Genomic DNA, 22,584 nt, shown 5'->3' on the forward strand with positions numbered 1-22,584 from the left:
AAATAAACAAGATCATTCTGTCGACGAATAGACATTGCCAATATCTGCTTACATTGCTGTCCAGCCCTCCTGCAGCTAGCACCCTTTCTGCCAGCCTCTTTAGCTGTAATAGACTAGCGCAAAAAACAAAGAATGTTTCTAATACCTAGCATTTGACAGTCTTGACAAATATCAAAACTACTTAATGAAAAATCTACATTCACTGACCACCTTATTAGCACAGCAACACTAATAGTAATTAGATAATCACACCAGCCTTCTCTGTAGTATTAATTCCACAATATTTGGGATTTTGCTCCATGTTAACAGGATTGCATCATGAAGTTCCTGCTGATTTTTTCACGTAAACTTTCGCGCAGCATAACTCTCGCTCCACCTCACCCCAAAGGTAATTCAGGTCAGGTGAGTGGGAAAAGCCAGAGAAGAACACTGAACCTATGGTGATGTTAATAAAGGCAATTTGAGATGACTTTTTTGCTTTGTGCCATACTGTAGCATTTCATCATGTAGGTAGTAGCCATTAAGAAATGGGTAGGCAACTTGTTAACGTACATGCTTGAAAACCTTCCAATGTGGCTGATTTGAAATCATTCTGCAAAGGGCCAAAATTACGCCACAAAATGTGAAACACTCATTGCCAGTGCTTGATTGCAGTTACTAGGTTCAGGGGGAAATCCTTTTTTGATATAAAGACAAGTCAGACAGATTATTCCTTCACCATTTAAAAACAGCATTCTGTACTTTTTTATCTTCATGTAATATGAACATTTTGTTTGATGTTTAATTATTTAACTATGACAAAAATATGGAAAAATGCAAAAATACATATTTCTTTATAATCAGCAAGAGGACAAATACTTTTTTCACAACACTGTACATGTACTTTAGATTCAAGAAATGATTGATTGGTATTAAAACACCCAAAGTGTACCAAGTATTTATTCCCCACACCATTACACCACCTCCACCAGCCTGGACTGTTGACAGTTTGAGCCAAAGGATTCCAGCTGCTGGTGACACAATTCTAACCTGTTTCTCGAGACTTCAAATTCTCGAGACTTCTCTCGAGACTTCAAATGTACAGTTTTGTTGAGCCTGTGCTCACTTCAGCTTCGGCTTTCGGTTCTTGGCTGGAAATCTTCTGCTATTGTATCTCAAGGTGCTGTTCATCCTGACACGCTTTACTACTCACAGCAATTTTGCAGATTAGTCTTCATTACTGAAACCTTGAACCAGACTGGCAATTGTCTGTTTAACTCTCAACTTCATTCCTAGAGACTGTCTCTGTGTTCTGGCGTTCCCAATAAAGTGCTCAGTAAGTGCATAAAGCATCTGCCAGTCTGTAGTCGATAGATGACCTGAACAGAAATAAGACAGCATGCTATAAATGGAGAGGAAGAAAAATGAAAAACGGCCACTATTTCAGGCTGAAACAGCAGCATATAAATGACTCCTTCAGAGCCCCTGTGGCATATCATCTCTGTCTACCAACTGAAAAGGATATGACAACCATTATCTACACTGCTTATTTCTATTGACAAGCGCAGGCAGCGAGAGTGCGAGTTCAGCCAGAGTTGCAATCTGTTGTCGCTCGTGGTTCTGCTTTCCATAAATTTGATGAAAAATAAAAAAGACCCCTCAGCTGCAGCAGTGAATACTGACGTGTGACTTTGGCCACAAGGGTAAGGGAGTGGCCAAGTTGTTTTTTAATTATGACTGTTGTTCCAAATTATTGCCTGGCAGACAAGAAGTTACGTCAACCAGAGGAAAAAAAATAGTTCCCCGTGTCGCAAAAAAAAAAACAACAAAGTTACTGTTTGGTATCTAGCTGTGTTTTAACACGTCATAGTGGTTTGACGCACCTAAATGTTGTAACTAAAGCCGACGCACAGCCAGCACTGGAAAACCTATTATAAGCAAAGGTTTTAATCTGGAAAACAATCTTTAAAAGAATAAATGGCTGTGATGGCCAAATGTTCACTACTCTTTCAGCCATAGTGTATGTTTACAGAAAATAAAGATATTCTTGACAGAAGGCTATAAAGTTTTAACCGATGATTCACTGGGTTTTTGTCAACATCTCATTTGACTTGTCGTTAATAGCGTTACTTCTATACACATTACTTTCCCTTAGTCTGAATTGAATGGACTCATCTAGCTAACTAGCTTCTTGAAAAACAATTTTTTAGTCTAGTCACTTTCCAGGCATTCCAAATATGGAATTGAGCTGCATACTGGAGCTTTTACTTTCCTGCATTAATATTTTGTCCACCTCTCAGGACTGAAAATAGACACAGCATCCGATATGCTGCTAGTACCAGCACAATAGACAGCTAAATAACTCGTGCCTTCATCACATTTAGATGCTAATGAACCAGTACCTAATCTAATGTAAATGAGCACAGCTTTCAGGTTTAAACAGAGTGGCTACAACACAATGTGCAGCACTCTGTGTACAAGAGAAGCACACGACCACATGACTCGGCGAGTGCCTCAAGACTCGCTGTCCTCATCTCCACTCATCCTTTCAACACATCTTTTCTCTGTCTTATACTCACAAATGCAGATGTTTCGATGCACAACAGCGGCTACATTAATTCCGACAGTGTCGAAAAGATGTTCCAGAAAAAAGAAATCTGTTTCTGGTATATTGCTGGCTCACAATCATGGATTATTTTATCGTTCAGTGTGGTTTCAATTGGTACTGTCAAGCACAGTGACACAATTTAGCCCAGTGAGAGCAACAATAATCATTCCTGTCTCCCAACAATGATGAGACACAGAGACAGAAGGCGACCTCTGAAAAGAAAGGACGTGTCGTTTCTTAGATGACGACATACTCTGCAAGTGTTTTTTTTAATCGATGTATTGTCTTTTTTTTTATTACAAATCACAAATGAGACAAAATTGAATGATGGCGACTTACCAGGGGAGAAATTACAGCTGTATTCACTGTCCTTATAGTGCAATATATTGACAATTAAAAATTTATTTTAAAGATAATGCATTACTAAATATTTAGCAAGATGCAGTTCTCAATATTTAGTGGATTTATACTGTAGGAATGAGTGCAAACATTAAAATCACCCCTAAATAAAAGATGCGCAGCTTTTTCATCCATTACTGCATGTCTCTTTTAATAGCCTGTAATTGAATTTGCTGCCGTTCCACCTTTACCTCCAAAACAACATCTTACACAGCACTCTAGCCAGTACGAGGCAAAGTTGGGTTTTTCTCCCTGAAATAAACACTTCACTGACATGATGAGCCAGCAGCTTTCGACCCGTTTCCTATATTTCACCAGCGTAGCACATCAGCCACTTCCTAACCACAGATGCTGACTAACCCAAGTTGTTAGGTGAGTACAGAGGAACCAGGAGTTACTCAATAAACACGACAAAGGAGATGTGAAACAACCTGACTGAAAGAGAACATGATTAGTCGCTGACATGGCTGCCTGGAGTGAAGGTCTCGTAATGCAACGCGTGCTTCAGCATGTCCATCGCATTCCAAATACTCTATGGTAGGACTGACACCCAAGACTGCATGATCAATGGCAAAATATGAATCAGTATGTCATTACCTATAATTATTCTTGGTGCAAAATTGTATTGGAGTAAATGATCAAAGCATAACATTGTTTAGCCTCCCATGTGGGGCAAAGAGAAGAGAGCCAATCACAAACATCTTTGGGCTTGTGTATGCAAAACCTGTAGTCTGTTTATCCTTGGTGCCAAAGTTCAAATTGCCAAACAAAGTCCTACACCACTTAACCTACAAACTGTGGACAAAATACTAGAAACAAGCAGCGATTTTATTAAGAGCCTCACTTCAAGAGTATCTTTTCTCCAATCTCTTTCACATTAATAATAGTGGTTAACTAAACTCTGTTCGCACACAACAGGAGTGTCATTCAGTCCTAACCGCAGACGCATTCATTCAATAAAAAGCCGCACGGCACCAAGTCTGACGGATGAGTCACGAGTAGTTTTGATGTCGAGCGATTAAATTTCGAGCGTCACCTCAAGGGCTGACGTGTTACCTTTCACAAAATATCAAATGGCTCTCTGCTGCAGAAGGGCTGAGGGGGGGAATTGTGGTTTCCTCATTTTTCAATCAGGCAGAGAAGCACGCAAACTTCAAGCTTTCCTCCTCTAAAGCTTAAGCCATTATTCTTCTGGAAAGTGAAGGGCTCTAGACTCAGCCTCTTGTACTGTAAGAGCATCAAAATGGTGTTGTGTAAGTGACCTACTATCTCTTGGAATACAGAGTGCTAAATAATAAAGGGGACAGAGGTAGACATTTAGTATAGTGGGCTGGTCAGTGTAGTGAGAAGTGAGACTGGGCTTTATTCTGAACAAAGAAAATCAATTTGGATCAGCCCAAACATTTACATTTATTCACTTAGAGGAGATTTTTTTATTGTGAGGCAGAACACAATAACTCTGAAGGAGAAGGGCTCTCATCTAACATAAAACATATACGACACATTTTTCGCATTACCAGCATTGACCCAAAACAGGAAGACATTTTGATATATTGGCTAAAAGATTATGACATGTGGAAACATGATCAGACGTAGTGGAAACTATATTACGTTGATACTGGTACCAGTTCAACATTAAAGACAAACAAGCAAATCATATCGTTTACAACAAACACGCATCCGTTTGCTGTCAGCAAAACATAATTTACAAAATGCCATGATGTGGTTTTGCACATATTATCTTCTACAGTGCAATGCCATCGCATCCGTCTGCGCTGATTACATCTGCAAGTGCTCTTCTGTTGCGTATTCCTACGTTCATCAGCATCCTACTCAACCTGGGAAATGTGTGTGTTTGTGTGAGGGGGTCTCCTTTCCTTAATTCCACCTTAAAGTTTCTACCATAAAATGCAATCATTTCAGTGAATCTGAGCAGGACATCACTACTGATCATGTTTATTACGCTATACTATGATACTGATATCAGGGAAATGAATATCAGCCTGATACCTGAAACAAATCACATTCGGAAACAAAGGATTTTTCCATTTTCTCATGGATTCAATGTGAATCACATTCAGATTGAAGGTTTAATAAATGCATTTTTAAAAAAACATGCACCTTAATGCCATTTCCCATTGGTGGAGGTAAAACATTGAAGGGAAATCCCACCCTGAACGACATGAACAGTAATCATATTGAAATCACTGAGTCGACTTTCCTGTGGGAACGACACAAGCTTGTTCCGACGTTCTATGGGAACGACTAGAAAAACATGCAATACGAATAAGTTACAGCAAAGACAAACGGATTTGTCGGAAAACCAATTAAAGCGCTGCTGCATCAGGCGTGAAGTGGGAGATGAAGTGGGAGATGAATCTCACTGGGAAGTGAGTATATATACATATGCATGTATAAAAGCTCATGAGTATCATTGTTATAGCTGTAAATGTTGATGAATTATATTTATAATATAATTATCAGAACTACTCACCTTGGCTTCAAAGATGGGGAACGAGTAAGTCGTCAGTCCCAGCTTCAGGAGCTACAAACCGGCTGTGTGTGTGTGTGTGTGTGTGTGTGTGTGTGTGTGTGTGTGTAATCCTCAAACAGCACAGATTACAGCCAAAACGATGTGGAGCAGCTAACAGTAGCCTGCTATATCTAGTGCACTAGCTGGTCAGCTTATTGTTTAATATGAGCACCATAGACCTTTTTTTATTTATTAAACAATAATCAACAATAGAATTCACAGACTTCAGACACACACACTGTCTGCCTTAAGAGGGTCCTCATATCCCAAAGATCCTTCGGAATAACCTGTAGAGAAACCAAGAGAGAGAAAAAAAAACAATGATTCGTTTTAATAATAATAATAATAATAATAATACATAAGTCATATAAAAGCCATATCCGCTCGACAGGTGCTGAGGTTATAGAGCCGTTATGAAGGCAGTGGAAGCGGAGCTGCAGCTCTCAGTCAGTACAGCCCCAGTATCCGCTCTCTCCTTGTCGCTAACCTGCTCGTGCTCGTGCTCTCAGCAGCTTCTTGTGTTTTTCTCACGCTGTAAACGCGTATTTGGGCACGGAAATAAACCCCCCAGTGTTCCTGCATTTCTAAAAACGCCATGTTAAGTCGAGAGTGTTTTGCTTACCGTGAGGCGCTCCTCGCAGTTTCGGGAGAATCAGCTGCTGAACGAGATGCGTTATAAAGACGCCATTTGCGTGCGTGTGTGTGTGTGTGTGTGTGTGTGTGAGTGAGACCGTTTCCTAGTTGGCGCTTTAAAGAAAGACGAGTGCCAATACATCTCGTAACAAAGTGTGCTCGAGCGCCCCCTGCCGCATAAAACCCGACTTTGCCGATTTTCTTCTCGTACAATTTTGGTTTAGCAGAATTCTCGTTTTTCACGTGTTCACGTCTCGTCTGCGTGGGTTCTAAATGGATGTGAGTTCTTACGGTTCCTTGAACTGGATTACCATCAGTTAGTAAACTCGTTACACCCGGTGATCCTGCCATCACTAACTGTTCCCACTATTACCCATTTAGTGTTCACACCATCATCCAGTGTTTCCACCTTCACCCATTGTCCTATCAGTGTTCCTATCATCACCTGGTGTTCCTGTCGTCAGCTAATGTTCCCAAAATCAACTATTCTTCCTGCCATCACCAGTGTTCTATCATCATCTAGTGTTCCTGTTATTACCTAGTGCTTCCACCATCATCCAGTTTTCCTTTCATTACCCACTGTTCATATTAACACCTAGTGTTCCTGCCATCACCTAATGTTGCTTAATCTCTAGTGTTCCTGCCATTACCCATTGTTCTTACAATCTCTAAGTGTTCCTATCATCACATCATGTTCCCACCATCACCTAGTGGTCCCAGCATCACAAAAAATAAATATCACCACCCACTTTTCTGCAAGTGCTCAGTGTTACCACTATCACCCAGCGTTCCCACCAGTCTTTTTAAAATACAATCCAGAAACCATGCAACCTTGACCTAAATGACAGAAGATAAAAAAAAAAACCGAATGGACGATGAAGAATTTAGCTCCATTACCTGGTTATAGGTATTCACCAGACCACCCGTACACCCTCAGTCACCTATAAGAGCATTACTGAAATGATGTTCTGATGTCAGTATGAGAAGACCTGAAGTGCAATCAACATTCCAAATTAATTCCAGAGGTTTTAAGTAGAGTTGATGTCTGGGCTCACAAGTTCTCCCACACAAATCTGGGCAAATCATATCTTCATGAGGCTTGCTTTGTGCATTGTCATTCTGAGACATGTTTGGGCCTTAATATCTTACAATATCTTGGGGAAGAACCACATATCGGTGTGATGGTGAGGTGGCACACCTACGTTTGGCTTTATTGTGTGTTTTGATGTCCTATGATTACAAATGAACCCATTAAAGCCTTTGTTTGCTTACAGCATGTCCCTGCTGGTTTGGATTATCCAAAATACAGGCCAGGGTAGTCAAGCTAGTAGAGAAAAACAAATTGTTGAATTATTGCTAACAATGACATATCACAACAATTTGGGGGTTTTATTTAGGAAATATCACAAATGTTGTGTTTGGTTGATTGATAAGGAAATAACGTTCCAGTTGGCCAAGAGGGTCTACCATCTTATATACAGTGAGGAAAATAAGTATTTAAACACACTGTTATTTTGCAAGTGCTCCCACTTAGAAATCATGGAGGGGTCTGAAATTGTCATCATAGGTGCATGTCCACTGTGAGAGACATAATCTAAAAAAAAAAATCCAGAAATCACAATGTATGATTTTTAAACTATTTATTTGTATGATACATCTGCAAATAAGTATTTGAACACCTGTCTATCAGCTAGAATTCTGACCCTCAAAGACCTATTAGTCTGCCTTTAAAATGTCCACCTCCACTACATTTATTATCCTAAATTAGATGCACCTGTTTGAGGTCGTTATCTGCATAAAGACACCTGTCCACCCCATACAATCAGTAAGAATCCAACTACTAACATGGCCAAGACCAAAGAGCTGTCCAAAGACACTAGAGACAAAATTGTACACCTCCACAAGGCTGCAAAGGGCTACAGGGAAATTGCCAAGCAGCTTGGTGAAAAAAGGTCCACTGTTGCAGCAATCATTAGAAAATGGAAGAAGCTAAACATGACTGTCAATCTCCCTCGGACTGGGGCTCAATGCAAGATCTCACCTCGTGGGGTCTCAATGATCCTAAGGAAGGTGAGAAATCAGCCCAGAACTACACGGGAGGAGCTGGTCAATGACCTGAAAAGAGCTGGGACCACCGTTTCCAAGGTTACTGTTGGTAATACACTAAGACGTCATGGTTTGAAATCATGCATGGCACGGAAGGTTCCCCTGCTTAAACCAGCATATGTCCAGGCACGTCTTAAGTTTACCAACGACCATTTGGATGATCCAGAGGAGTCATGGGAGAAAGTCATGTGGTCAGATGAGACCAAAATAGAACTTTTGGGTCATAATTCCACTAAACATGTTTGGAGGAAGAAGAATGATGAGTACCATCCAAGAACACCATCCCTACTGTGAAGCATGGGGTGGTAGCATCATGCTTTGGGGGTGGTTTTCTGCACATGGGACAGGGCAGACTGCACTTTATTAAGGAGAGGATGACCGGGGCCATGTATTGCGAGATTTTGGGGAACAACCTCCTTCCCTCAGTTAGAGCATTGAAGATGGGTCGAGGCTGGGTCTTCCAACATGACAATGACCCGAAGCACACAGCCAGGATAACCAAGGAGTGGCTCTGTAAGAAGCATATCAAGGTTCTGGCGTGGCCTAGCCAGTCTCCAGACCTAAACCCAATAGAGAATCTTTGGAGGGAGCTCAAACTCCGTGTTTCTAAGCGACAGGCCAGAAACCTGACTGATCTAGAGAAGATCTGTGTGGAGGAGTGGGCCAAAATGCCTCCTGCAGTGTGTGCAAACCTGGTGAAAAAAAACTACAGGAAACGTTTGACCTCTGTAATTGCAAACAAAGGCTACTGTACCGAATATTAACATTGACTTTCTCAGGTGTTCAAATACTTATTTGCAGCTCTATCATACAAATAAATAGTTAAAAATCATACATTGTGATTTCTGGATTTTATTTTTAGATTATGTCTCTCACAGTGGACATGCACCTACGATGACAATTTCAGACCCCTCCATGATTTCTAAGTGGGAGAACTTGCGAAATAGCAGGGTGTTCAAATAACTATTTTCCTCACTGTATACACATTTAAACCTTTGTGAATTTATTGTTTTATGCAAAAATAATAATAATAAAAAAACATTAGAGAAGAAGAAAGAGAAAAAGAGAGAGAGAGAGAGAGAGAGAGAGAGAGAGAGAGAGAGAGAGAGAGAGAGAGAGAGAGAGAGAGAGAGAGAGAGAGAGAGAGATTAGAGCATCGTGTAGCATGAACAGAAAGGGGGGGTAGGGATTAAGTGTTAAATCAAGTATTTGAGAGACACAATCTGCATACAGCTGGTAGTTTGTCATGAAACTGGAATTTACCTTCAGTTACTTACTAATTACTTATTTATTATTTGTTAACTACATTAAAACATTACCAACAATAGTAATACAAATGCATGTAAATACAGAGTAAGAAATGTAAATGAACCTGCTAAGATGTTTGATAGATTAATATATATGTTAGTATGTATTCATCTCAAGCTAACTATTTTATCATTTAGAAACACTTCCTCTGTCTTGTGTAGTATGTGAGCACTAATAATTATAATTAAAAAAAAAAATTATGTCTTTAAACTTGAAATCAAATTCTAGTAACAGACATTTTTTTTATAAACACAGATCTTTATTAAAAAAATACATTTACACAATTCATTTTATTTTTTTGAAGTGAATAAAATAGTGCAAAATCAATTTTAAATGAATGCTGCAGAGATCATATTTCTACAATGACTAATAACAAAAATGATAACAATAATTCTATTATAAATCGATAAAAGTAACTTTCAAGGTAATACAATATACAAAGTGCAAAAACATTAATTTTAATATAAAAACAATAAAGAAATTAAAATCCGTTTGATAACAAAAAAAAAATCTTAATAGCTTCAAGACACAAATTTAAAACTAAATTAAATTAGTTAAAATGACATTTTTTATGTGTTGTTTTTTTTTTTCCTTAGAAACATTAATACATCTTAGGCCAACAGCCATCACTTGTGATTAGCACTGCCTGGTATCACCACTCAAGCTTCATATCTGCTTTGCTCCATACATATTTGCCCCCTCTTTTAAGAAACATCCTCTCATCAAACCCACTGAACTTTATAGCTTCCTCTACTCCCACATCCAGAATGGATTTAGACGGGTCTTTTCTCCCTGCTCGACAATCAAGGAAACGCATCTGCAGAGATTAAAGAGACGCATGTAAGTTATACAAAAAGCTAAATTGTAAAAAGGAATTGACATGATAAGTTAAACCAAATGTAGTTGCTATTTCTGCCTTGTAATATGCAGTATATACAGTACTTTATGACTTTATAACATACATATGTAGGAATTGTATGAATGAGTACACATAAAGTTTAACTGCTGATGCATATTGTCACTTACATATTCATCCAAAATCAAGTAGGAGTCCTTCATCTGTAAACAAACAAACAAATGCATAAATAAGCCATAATAAGAAATATTGCTATGCATACTTATACTTTAAATACTAGATGCTGGTTCTGGATCTGATATAGACATTTATAATTGATATTACCTTTTGATTTGACTCTGGAACCAGACACTTAATGCTTTGGTGACGGTCCAGGAAATCCTGGAACTCCTGATCAGTAATGACAAATTTCTCCGCTTCTCGAAGGCTATCCTCGCCTGTGTTTTCCCCATGAATTAGGAGGCACTGAAACACCTACCAGACACACCAACACATGAGACGTATGTTAAAAGCCGAACAGGTAGTTAAAACTACTACATGACTCTGAGATCAATGCGTCTTACCTTCCAGCGCACAGGATTAAGGTCAGCGATGTTCTCAGACATGTCTTCATGAACATTGAAGGTGTTGATAACTGAGTTAATTTTGAAAGCCACTTTATACTCTTTGCACCAGTTTCTCACTTTGTACAGGTTGTCTATGTGGCTTTTTTTGCCCTGGGCTCTACCGATTGTTTGGTTGGTTTCATCATCAAAGCTGTCACAAGATATTGCCAAAATATCCAAATAGTCTCCTAGACAAGACAGACGACATACATTGTCATTATTAGTCATTACAGATTTGGTTGTAAATTGAGTAAAAATGGGATCAACATCACATTTAATCTGTGCAAACCAATCTAAATTTGATCTCAACTATAAATGAGCTGGAGCATTAGTTTTTGGAATGAGCTTCTGCTGCCATCTAGTGTTCAGTTTCTTTAATACAGCGTACCATATTTCTTGAACCACGAGTCCTTGATCATGCTTCCGTTACTGACGATACTGACGCTCGGCAACTGAAGCTCCTGTTTGCAGTATCGCACCAGTTCTCCCAGGAAGACGCCCTTCTGATGCAAAAAAGGTTCTCCACCTGAGAAGTTGATTTTCTCCATTCCTAATAGTGAATATGCAAATAAGAAAGAAAAAAAAAAAAAAGGAGTTGACAGAAGTTTTTACTCCATTGACAAGTACAGCCCATGTTCAGACTTTTTCTTGAAAGTTTGCAATTGAAAGAAAAATGATGATGATGATCATAAAGATGATTTGATCACGTGTGATGAATAAAACAACATTGTCCTCTATGGCGCATGTAATAATAATAATAATTTAAAAAATCCACAAGTGAAATATGAGTAAAACATATGACTTCAGTGCTGATCACTTACCTGCTTCTTTCAGAAGTCGCAGTCCTGTCTTCGCATCCTCTAAAGGCAAGACGAAAGACGTCTTTGCCGTGTGAAAGCAGAATCCGCATTTGTAATTGCACTGGCGGGTGAAGTGGTAGTTGACGCTGCTCGGGGTCGGGGTCTCATCTCTCTCAGAGCGCTCGTGCTGAGGGTTCACCTGCCCCCGGTTTACTCCGATCCACACAGAAAACACTCTTCTCCACACCGAGAGCAGAGAGTACACGTTACTGATGCACAGCTGAAGGAGAATCCTCACAAAAGCCACCTGATTAGAAAGCAACATGATGAGTTGGAGTGTTTCACCAGCAGTGTGTTCAGACGACAGCTGACTTGTGTTTATATACGCACTTGATATAGGAAAGAGGCGGAGAAAGGAAAGCGAAAGCGAGTTGGTTTTAACTTGAGCTTTTTTTTTTATTTTTATTAAACGAAACTTATACATGGCGAAGTCTTGTTTATGCACCCACCCATCCCTGCATAAACATCCACCAAGACTGAGAGAGAGAGAGAGAGAGAGAGAGAGAAGGGGGCGGAGGGGGGATTAAAGTACACCAGTATTTTATAGTGCATGACTCGTTCATTTTTTTTTTTTTTTTTTTTACCAGGATAAAGTTTCGTTTACTATAACTTTCACTACAAACCTGGTAGATTCCTTTCACATTAACTACATTCTAAATAAAATTTTATTTGTCACATTCATGAAATGCTTTTTCACAACTTCTCAAAAGAAAAAAACTTCCCATGAAAAACTAGTAGTACAACAGTAGTACAAAAAAAACAAAAAACAAATATTATATATGCACGCACACACACACACACACACACACACACACACACACACATGAATTAAACAGAAAGGGACAGATATGTCTATGACAAATATTAACATTAGTACAGATTAAAGTGTCAAAACAGTGTGCTGGTATAAAGTCCAGAGTCCAGTGACATTTCAGTGCAAATAATGCAAATGATTGTGCAGTGAAGGAAAGTGACAGAGAAAAGAGTTCATTGTTGGCATGCCTGAGGTCCTTCACAATCTTCCTGGCCCTGGTCCGCCCTGGTCAGGGAGCTCGATGCGGATGGTACTCTCAGCTGACAGCACCACCCGCTGGAGGGCTCGTCTGTCCTGCATGGTGCTTTTCCCAAACCAGGAAGTGATGCTACCCGTCAGAAAGCTCTCAATGGTGCATGAGTAGAAAGTCTTCAGCATCTGAGATGGTAGTTTAAAGTCCCTTAACCATCTTAGATTGTATAGACACCAGGGTGTTGATGTGACAGGACCAAGACAGGTTCTGTGTGATGTGAACACCTAGGTACCGGAAACTGTCCACTCTTTCCACTGGGGTCCTGTTGATGGTTAGCAGTTGTCTATGACTGCTACTGCTTTGTGCTGAATTCCACTATCAACTCCTTAGTCTTGCTGATGTTCAGGAGAAGATTGTTTTCCTGGCCCCATCTCTCCAGGTTTTTAATCTCCTATAGGTAGGCTGTCTAATTGTTGTTGGAGATCAGGCCCACCACAACAGCATCGTCAGCAAACGTGATGATAGTGGTGGAGTTGGAAGTGGCCAAACAGTCATGTACGGTACAGCAGTACAGCAGAGGGCTCAAAAGACAACCCTGAGGAGCTCCAGTGCTGAGAGTGAGGGTGAATGAGGTGTTTTTGCCCACCGAAATGGCTTGTGGTATGTCTGTCAGGAAGTTGGAGATCCATTGACACAGGGGCAGGCTGAGTACCAGGACCTTTAACTTATGGTGTTAAACACTGAACTGTGGTCTACAAACATCATTTTTTTTTGCTACAGTCCAGGTGGCTAATCGTTGTGTGCAGAAGATGTGTAATGGTGTCCTCAGAAGAGCGGTTCTGGCGGTACGCGAACTGTAGTGGATCCAGTGTGTCCGGTAGTGTTGCAGTGATGAAGTCTCTGACCAGTATTTCAAAGCATTTCATCACTATTAAGGTCAGGGCTACAGGGCGGTAGTCATTGAGGTAGGTGGGCTGGGGATCTTCTGAACAGGAACAATGGTGGACTGCTTGAAGCATGAGAGGACTATAGACTGTTCCAGGAAGAGGTTGAACACCAGTGCTAGCTGATCAGCGCAGGCTTTCAGAATTCGACCTGTGATGCCATCTGGTCCTACTGCCTTCTTGGTATTCACTTTCCCGAATGCCCTCCTTATGTCATTGCCCTGAGATGGTGAAAGTGTTTACCTCTCCGGCTCTCTCAGCGTGCATGTTGTTTGTGCCGCTAACGTGGTTATCTGCATCCTCAAAGCGAGCGTAAAAGTTGTAGCGAAGTTGCCAGAGAAGCGACCGCATTCCCCATTCTAGAGGAACTAAGGAGACTCAAACCTCTTCCAGCATGACAATGTGTGGGCTGGACAAAATTATTGGCACCCTTAACTTTATATTTGATTGCACACCCTTTGGAAAAAATAACTGAAATCAGTCGCTTTCTATAACCATCAATAAGTTTCTTATTATTTATTTAGAATTTAGAACCACTCTTCCTCTGCAAACTGCTCCAGGCCTCTCATATTGGAAGGGTGCCTTTTCCCAACAGCAATTTCAAGATATCTCCACAGGTGTTCAATGGGATTTAGATCTGGTCTCATTGCTGGCCAAGTTAGAACTCTCCAGCGCTTTGTTGCCTTCCATTTCTGGGTGCTTTTTGAAGTATGTTTTGGGTCGTTGTCCTGCTGGACCAAAGATCTCGGATGCAAACCCAGCTTTCTGACACTTTCCCTACACTGCGCCCCAAAATCCTTTAGTAATCGTTAGATTTCATGATGCCTTGTACACACTCAAGGCACCCAGTGCCAGAGGCAGCAAAACAACCCCAAAACATCTTTGAACCTCCACCATATTCTACTGTAGGTACTGTGTTCTTTTCTTTGGAGGCCTCATTCTGTTTTCGGGTAAACAGTAGAATGATGTGCTTTACCAAAAAGCTCTATCTTGGTCTCATCTGTCCACAAGACGTTTTCCCAGAAGGATTTTGGCTTAATCAAGTACATTTTGGCAAACTATAGTCTTGCTTTTTTTATGTCTCGGTGTCAGCAGTGGGGTCCTCCATAGCGTTTTATTTCATTTAAATGTCGATGGATAGTTCGCACTGACACTAATGCTCCTTGAGCCTGCAGGACAGCTTGAATTTCTTTGGAACTTGTTTGAGGCTGCTTATCCACCATCCGGACTATCCTGCGTTGCAGCCTTTCATCAACTTTTCTCTTCTGTCCACGCCCAGGGAGATTAGCTACAGTGCCATGGGTTGCAAACTTCTTGATCATGTGGACTGTGGACTGTGGACTGACACACTGTGGACAAAGGCAAATCTAGATCTCTGGAAATGGACTTGAAACCTTGAGATTTTTGATATTTTTCCACAATTTTGGTTCTCAAGTCCTCACACAGTTCTCTTCTGCCCTTTCTGTGGTCCATGCTTAGTGTGGCAAACACAATGCAAAGACTAAGTGAACTCTCCTTTTTATCTGCTTTCAGGAGTGATTTTTATATTGCCCACACCTGTTACTTGCCCCAGGTGAGTTTAAAGGAGCATCACATGCTTGAAACAATCTTATTTATCCACATTTTTTAAAGGGTGCCATTCATTTTGTCCAGCCCATTTTTGGAGTTTTGTGTGACATTATGCCAAATTTGCTTTTTTCACTCCCTTTTTTTGTTTTGTTCCAATACACACAAAGGGAATAAACATGTGTATAGCAAAACATGTATTAATGCAATACTTTTCTGTGATACTTGATTTTCTGGAAATATTTCAGGGGTGCTAACTATTTTGGTATACAGTAACATTTGGACTATATGGATTTCTTATTTTTCTGTAATGCACCCTTATTATTTTTCTGGATTTTCTCAACAGTCAATCTTCTTTAAAGTTGCACCAAGAAAGCATTAGTTTTATTTATTTATTTGTGGATGGAAAAGGCAATGCACTGTTGCATTTCTCTTTGTTGGCTCAGCAGCGCTCTCTGTTCCACCCACTTTCGCTTCTCCGCTCAGTTTCGTTTCTTGGTCGCTCTTTGGCTCAGTAATAAAACTGCGCTAGTGCAAGGAAGTTCACACTGCACTTTAAACCTACAGGCTGCACAATGGCGAGCAGATCCATATCCCGTTTAGCACAGTGGTGCTCCCGAATATTTATGGTGGAAATCAACCAGAAGACGGAGCCGATTTATTTCGCTTTAAGCTCAAAACCAAGTGCGCTGAGCCCTGAGCTGGATGCGCTTTTCGGGAGCGGAAAGCTGTTTTCAGTGTGCGCGCAGTGCGACGGCAGAGTGCAGAGCGCGCGCTCTCACGCGCATCTTAAACGCGCCCTGGCTGAAAAGCTGCCCCCCGGATGTGACCTTTTGGATGCGGCTTTCTTCCTCCCCGACGTTAAAAACTCGTTCGTGAGGGGCTTGTTCGTGCGCGATAACTCCGCGCTGTACTCTGCGGAGCGGGTTGTGAATCAACTCCGGCAGAACGGCTCGGTCGCGTCCGTGCTCGCGTACACGCGCGGGAACAGCGGCGATTGCGCGTGCTCGATTGTGAGCGACGAGCCTGCGGAGCGCAAACGGCGCTATTACGTAACACCTGTTCCCGTGCCACTGCGTCATCCCGCAACACTCAACATTATAAACTCAGACGTGTTCTACCGACTGGAAGACGCTTGCAAAGTGCTTCAAGAGGTAATAGTCAGCTACTGGCTTAATCCGTTCTCTTTCAAGCAGTAATTCAGAGCTCAATGAACTCTTGGATGAATTATTTAGAGTTCCTTTTCTTTTTGTGTAATACCTACTACGTAAATAGTAAAGCACCACGTGACATGGACAATAATGTCACTATAATGAATTCGAAATGAAGCAATTAACATGTGGTCTTCCAGCTTTAGTTTCAAAATACCCAAACCATTGCATATGCTTACAGATAACTAGATGCACTTACATAATTATTTTTAATAATTGCAATTGGTCAATTGATCTGAAGTTTGGAACCTATAGACAGCCCCAAATGATGTGTTTGCTCTCTTCAGATCCTTTGCCAGACCTTTACTGCAGCTTCCTGTAGACTATACATGGGATTATGTTTTTATGGCTTTAGTTGGTTTGAGTTCAGATGGCCAACTATGCCATTTAAGAACACCTAATATGAAGAGAATATTTTACCTTTATATGTTTTTAGAATTCATCCCACAATTTCTATCAAGCAGTACCATTGCTCCATTGGTACCCATACATGCCCATGCTATAACACTGCCGCCACCATGTTTTCTGGATAATGTTGTATGCATTGGATCATGAGCCTTTCCTTTCCTTTTCTATTTTATACCCTTCTATCTCCACTGTTCTGGTACAAGTTCATCTTGTTTTCATGTAGTCAAAAAAATCTTGACCCAAAACTGGACAAGCTTTGTTTTTAGATGTATTAGTCTTACGTTCTTTTAAGATAAAAAAGAAAGCTCTAAGAAATGTGTAATATGGGTGCTCTGAAATTACAGTTTTTCTTTATTGCCACATTCGTATATATTCATATATATATTCACATATATATATATATATATATATATATATATATATATATATATATATATATAGTATCTAACAAACCATTTTTTATTTATTCTCAAGAGAAAATACTATAGAAATTAAACTTGGATATATTTCAGTGTAGTCAGTGTGCAGCTTGTATTGCAGTAAAGATTTACTGTCCTCTAAAAATAACTCAACATACAGCCATTATTGTCTTAATAATTGGCAACAAAAGTGAGTACACCCTAAACGATAACAGCTGTACGTCATGTAAACATGCAAAGCCACACGTCCTATTCATCATGTTCATGTTTTTGTCTGCTTGACAGCACCATACAAATTCGTATATATCTTGTTTTAGAGTAGTTAATGTGGTGCTTTGAGCACAATTCTCTCATACTGACCACTGGATGTTCAAAATGGCACATCATGGCAAAGAACTTTCTCTCTTGTTTGGCTCAGATGGTGTCCAGCATGTGTGGTGATGCACTGGTAAAGAGAACCAAGAAGTTTGTGTCTGCCTACAGTCAAGCATGGTGGTGGTAGCATCATGGTTTGTGGATGCACGACTGCTGCTGGTAGTGAGTAGAAGCATGGATTCCAACATGTACTGTGACATTCTGAAGTAGAACATGATGCCTCCATTCAGAAACTGGGCAGAACGGCAATTTTCCAACATAAATATGACCCTCCAGGATGACCACTGCTTAGCTGAGGAAGCTGAAGGTGATGGAGTGGCCAAGTATGTCTCCAGACCTGAACCCCATTGAGCACCCGTGGGGCATCCTCAAGCTGAAGCTGTAGAAGCGCCATGTGTCTAACATCCAGCAGCTCTGTGATGTCATTATGGAGAAGTGGAAGAGGATCCCAGCAACAACCTGTGCAGCTCTGGTGAATTCCATGCTCAGGAGGATTAAGGCAGTGCTACATAACAATGTTGCTCACACAGAATACTGACACTTTGGACACAGTTTTGACATGTTCACTTAGGGTGTACTTACTTTTGTTGTCAGTTTTTGTGACAATAAAGACTGTATGTTGTTATTTTCAGAGGACAGTAAATCTGAACTGCCAAACAAACTGCACACTGACTGCACTAAAATATATCCAAGTTTAATTTCTATAGTATTGTCCCATGAGATATATATATATATACAGTGGAACTTTGAAACTTCGGCGTAACATTTCAAAACAGAGTTTGTACTAATAAATTACATTTAAATGTTTGAAAAACTCTTTTTTTTAATGTATTATTAATTTAAAGTAGCAAATAAAACATTTATGACAAGTAATTCACAATTTTTGTTGAGTTTACAGTACAGTACATGTACAATTCCCCTTCAAACCATCAAAAGGAGAGAGTCCATAGATATCACGAACATGTGAAACAAAACAAAATGTGTTTCTTCATTATAGTTTTTTAACACATCATTTAAATACCAGGACCACGCCAGTGGAAAAGTCAAATTTGACGTTTGACGACACCAGCACCACATACAAACACTTAATCTTTGCCGTGTCAGGACAGACATACATTATGGATTATAAAATGTGTGCTTTTGCTACCAACATGCAGTTTTATCCCTTACCCCTTCTCTCAGCATTTTAACTACCACTGGCCTATACTAATACATTTCCCAAATGGTTTTTCCCACATTGTGCTTTTGTGTCCCCAGTGTAATGATGTCATACCAGAATCCAAGGCGGTGTTGGAGCTGGTGGAGGAGCAAAAATTGGAGTCAGTCAGCAATCATGCTAAAAGGTTTCCAGTTATTGTGATAGAAGGACTGGATGCTACAGGTGAGAAAAATGGTTTAGCTAAAAGTTGCCCTCACATATTTTGTGCCTGTGAATACAAGGATCATTGTGTTAATTGCAAAGTCACTGAGAAATCTCTAAGACAAGCTCAATATGTACGTACAACATCACTGAAAGTTCTTATGTACTGTATATACACAGGCAAAACTACTCTGACCTGTAGCCTGCAGAAGGCCTTGGGTGCAGTTCTGCTCAAATCCCCTCCTCAGTGCCTAGGCGACTTCAGACAACGCTTTGATGCAGAGCCACCACTCATTCGCAGGGCATTCTATGCCCTTGGGAACTACATCACTGCAGCACAGATAGCCAGAGAGTCAGCGCACGCTCCTGTGATTACAGACAGGTACAAAAAGTTGTTCAGATACACACACAGCAACACATCATTTGTCACCTGTTTCAGAGATAAGTGGGATTCAGTGTATTTTGAAACAAAAAAGGGAGGCAAAGAAATAGTCAAAGATAGCCAGAGCGAAGATATTTTTCAAACCAAATCTTATACATTACCAAAGTGGATTTCCAAAAGATGCTGATAAAAAAAAAGTTGTTGTGTTTTCATCATTTATGCCTCCAGAAAAAAAGTGTATTTTAGAGGAAGAAACAACACTGACCATCAAACACAGTCATGGATCAAGTCCAACAAGACATACAGTTACAGCAAACATTGTTTTAAAATAATGTTACCATTAAAAAGGCAGGAACTCTGCTAACGAAAGGAAAAAACGAGAGAGAGAAAGAGAGAGACTTAAAAATAGAATGCAAGTATTGTTTTGAGTTGCCAAAACTAAAACTTAACCGTGGTATTTATTAGATTTCAATTTCAGTCTCGTTCTGTGAGAGAAACAGTGAGAGAGAGAGAAACAGAAAGAAAAACAAAAGCTGAATGACTGACAATGACATCACAATAGCAAACAGTGGAATAATTCTCCTTCTCAGGTATTGGCATAGCACTGCAGCATATGCAATAGCCACTGCAGTGAGTGGGCGAGAGGAGAACCTCCCAGCTGTTGGCTCAGAGATCTATGAGTGGCCGTCTGACCTGCTGAGACCCAGCTTGGTCCTGCTGCTCAGCGTCAACCCCGAGGAGAGGCAGCGCAGGCTCGCAAACAGAGGCCTCGACAAGACCGAGGAGGAAAGCCAGCTGGAGATCAATCACCTGTTCCGTTGCAAGTAGGTCGACTCATTGCTGTTGCCCACAATCCTGCTCACATTTCACGCAGGGCAACCTGTGGTGCTTCATAAACCATGTGCAGAATGGATGGGCAACATATGGCATGGTTTCCATTGGTCATGGCATGGTTTCTGAGAAAATGTAAAAAACCGGTTACATAACGAAACAGAAACGTTCCTCTGTTCACCTTTTCTTTCTTTTCTGTTAAATGCCTATTTGGGCTACAATAGGATACCTTTAGTACATTTGGTAAATACTTTACCTTGTATAAAATGTTCTAAAAAGCCCCTTGTATAAAAAGTACTATCCAAAAGCCCCCTCCCCTTTTATAGAATTGTTGTCTTATTTTATGACTTTAATGAGTCTTATGGCTTCATCAAACAAACAAGTCAAGTAAAAAAATAGAACCCAAAACATTACTTTGACTTTCATTATAACTGTTTGTAGGTTTATAAAGACGATAACATACACAACACAAAAAGTGTGGACATAATGTACTCTTTCAGGTTTTACCTGCAAAAGTAGAAGTACATACATTTTTGTTTTCTTTTTTTTATTGGTTTCACTTTATTTTACTTCCTTGTTTTCTTTTCTTTTTCAGACAAGTAAGTTCTCTTCATTTTGTAAAATGCAACAGTACACAAACCTGCGCGAGTCCCATGTTATAAAATCTAATGTCATGTCCTCGCTGCTGACTGCTCTTATTTTACCTTTTTTTTTCCCTTTTTTTTAGAGTGGAAGAAGCCTACAAAAGAATTCAGAACCCTGCCTGTATCATTGTGGATGCCAGTCCCAGTCCAGACCATGTGCTCCAAGAAGTGCTGTGTTTAATTAAAAACAAATGCAATTTGTAAAACCCGGGCCACTACTAATGTTCATAGACGTTGCAATACATTTTAGCTCCACTAGATGGTAGTATAATCATAATCTTTCCACTCCCACTGAAAAAGTCGCAAGTCCTAAACTGCAATGGCGGCACTAGAGGTTAATGGCTAATGGCCAGCCGGCATCAAAATCCTGTATCCTGACATGTCACAACCTGTTCACGTCCCACAGAGTAACACTGATGACACGAGAGAGAAAGTTATTATGAATGCTGGGACGAGATGTCAACTCCCATATACAGGGTTATAGCCTTGCATGTTCCATACACTCTGTGTTATGTTTCCCCCCCTCACACCGGAGCTAGGAAAGGCTCAGTGAATTCATCAATCACTTCAATTAGATTTCTGCACAAGGGCCCATTGTTGGTCAGCTCAGCATTCACTCCTCCGAGAGTTCAGAGAGCACGCCACATTAAGAGCTATCAGGGCCTTGCGGGCCAGTAAATTCCACCAGTTGTGGGTGTTTTGTTTCTGAGCATTAATAAAGAGCAATCCTGTAGGAAAGTTATTTTATTTCCCCCTGCTGTTTAGTGTGGGACATACTTTCCACTCAGCCTTTAAAAGCAAAATGTGATTTGGTGCTAGATACAATATGTGCTTTCTAAAAATGTGTTCAGATCAAATTATATATTTCCTGGTTCGTTTACAAATATTGGAAGATTCCTCACCATGGAACTGATGTACACATCATCATTTAACGGTGCACACCACTATTATTAAAGCTCTTTAAGGCAAGAAGTAAATAGTTTAACATTGTCGGCTGACTAAACTATTTGTCGGTAATGCCATTTATATTTTTCCCTGTTGTTCTTTATTATTTTATTTACAATGCAATGCAGTTACAATGTAAAATAATTACTGTGTAATAAAATTCAATGATTAATTTATGAAAGTGCAATGTAAGCTTCAAACATTTGATTATTGCTGTTATTACCACAATAAAGCTTTTATTTTATGCATAATTTTCCAATGTAGACATTGTAAGGGTAAATTATCACCACACCCATGCTAAGCCTCCTTAAAATTAACCATTGGTTTTTAACTTAAAGGGTACTTAATTTTAAGTACATCAATTTGTCATTCTCTGGGAGCCATAACTTTGCTGAAACTGTTAACTATACGAGAGACACTCCAGGAACCTACTGAGGAGCCAAATTTAAGAGAAATATTTCAGGGAAGCTCTGGGGGTTTAAACTCTTCTAGAGTGTCCATTCACCTGATCTGAATCATGAGGGGTTCAATTAAGATATCAAATTGATTTGAAATAAAGTTCCGTTTCTATAATGTGCTGTATATAATTCTAGTGCAACATAAAC

At 40.0% G+C, this 22,584-nt stretch overlaps 3 protein-coding genes across 3 annotated transcripts in view; 1 reads left to right on the plus strand and 2 right to left on the minus strand.

Annotated features, from left to right (window-relative positions):
- rnf144aa (ring finger protein 144aa) overlaps positions 1–6,280 on the minus strand; it is a 31,113-nt gene extending 24,833 nt beyond the window's left edge. The window contains exons 1-2 of the mRNA XM_046855702.1: positions 6,142–6,280; positions 5,481–5,806 (exon numbers count right to left, since the gene is read on the minus strand). The gene's annotated coding sequence lies outside the window, so the exon portion shown is untranslated. The remainder of the gene's footprint in view (positions 1–5,480; positions 5,807–6,141) is intronic.
- Positions 6,281–9,871: 3,591 nt separating this feature from the next.
- On the minus strand, positions 9,872–12,323 carry rsad2 (radical S-adenosyl methionine domain containing 2). Its single transcript, XM_046855816.1, has 6 exons — positions 11,849–12,323; positions 11,416–11,577; positions 10,986–11,215; positions 10,747–10,896; positions 10,593–10,625; positions 9,872–10,383 (listed from the first exon to the last, which is right to left on the minus strand). The coding sequence occupies exons 1-6, from the start codon at positions 12,309–12,311 to the stop codon at positions 10,219–10,221; spliced, it is 1,203 nt and encodes a 400-aa protein (XP_046711772.1). The 5' UTR covers positions 12,312–12,323; the 3' UTR covers positions 9,872–10,218.
- Positions 12,324–15,904: 3,581 nt separating this feature from the next.
- cmpk2 (cytidine monophosphate (UMP-CMP) kinase 2, mitochondrial) lies at positions 15,905–22,218 on the plus strand. Its single transcript, XM_046856692.1, has 5 exons — positions 15,905–16,558; positions 19,075–19,198; positions 19,358–19,559; positions 20,150–20,383; positions 21,118–22,218. Exons 1-5 carry the CDS (start codon positions 15,980–15,982, stop codon positions 21,236–21,238), a joined length of 1,260 nt encoding a protein of 419 aa, XP_046712648.1. The 5' UTR covers positions 15,905–15,979; the 3' UTR covers positions 21,239–22,218.
- The last annotated feature ends 366 nt before the right edge of the window (positions 22,219–22,584 follow it).

Source organism: Silurus meridionalis, chromosome 8 (genome assembly GCF_014805685.1).
Source record: "Silurus meridionalis isolate SWU-2019-XX chromosome 8, ASM1480568v1, whole genome shotgun sequence".
NCBI lineage: Eukaryota > Metazoa > Chordata > Actinopteri > Siluriformes > Siluridae > Silurus > Silurus meridionalis.

What these genes read in the sequence shown, in the direction of transcription:
- rsad2 (XM_046855816.1), bottom strand. Translation starts at nt 12,311, where the DNA reads ATGTATAAGTTTCGTTTAATAAAAATAAAAAAAAAAGCTCAAGTTAAA. An exon ending in CTCGTGGTTCAAGAAATATG is followed by an intron (nt 11,216 to 11,415) that starts GTACGCTGTATT and finishes TGTCTTGTCTAG; the next exon opens with GAGACTATTTGGATATTTTG. An exon ending in TTAATCCTGTGCGCTGGAAG is followed by an intron (nt 10,897 to 10,985) that starts GTAAGACGCATT and finishes TGTGTCTGGTAG; the next exon opens with GTGTTTCAGTGCCTCCTAAT.
- cmpk2 (XM_046856692.1), top strand. Translation starts at nt 15,980, where the DNA reads ATGGCGAGCAGATCCATATCCCGTTTAGCACAGTGGTGCTCCCGAATA. An exon ending in CTTGCAAAGTGCTTCAAGAG is followed by an intron (nt 16,559 to 19,074) that starts GTAATAGTCAGC and finishes TTGTGTCCCCAG; the next exon opens with TGTAATGATGTCATACCAGA. An exon ending in GCTCCTGTGATTACAGACAG is followed by an intron (nt 19,560 to 20,149) that starts GTACAAAAAGTT and finishes TCTCCTTCTCAG; the next exon opens with GTATTGGCATAGCACTGCAG.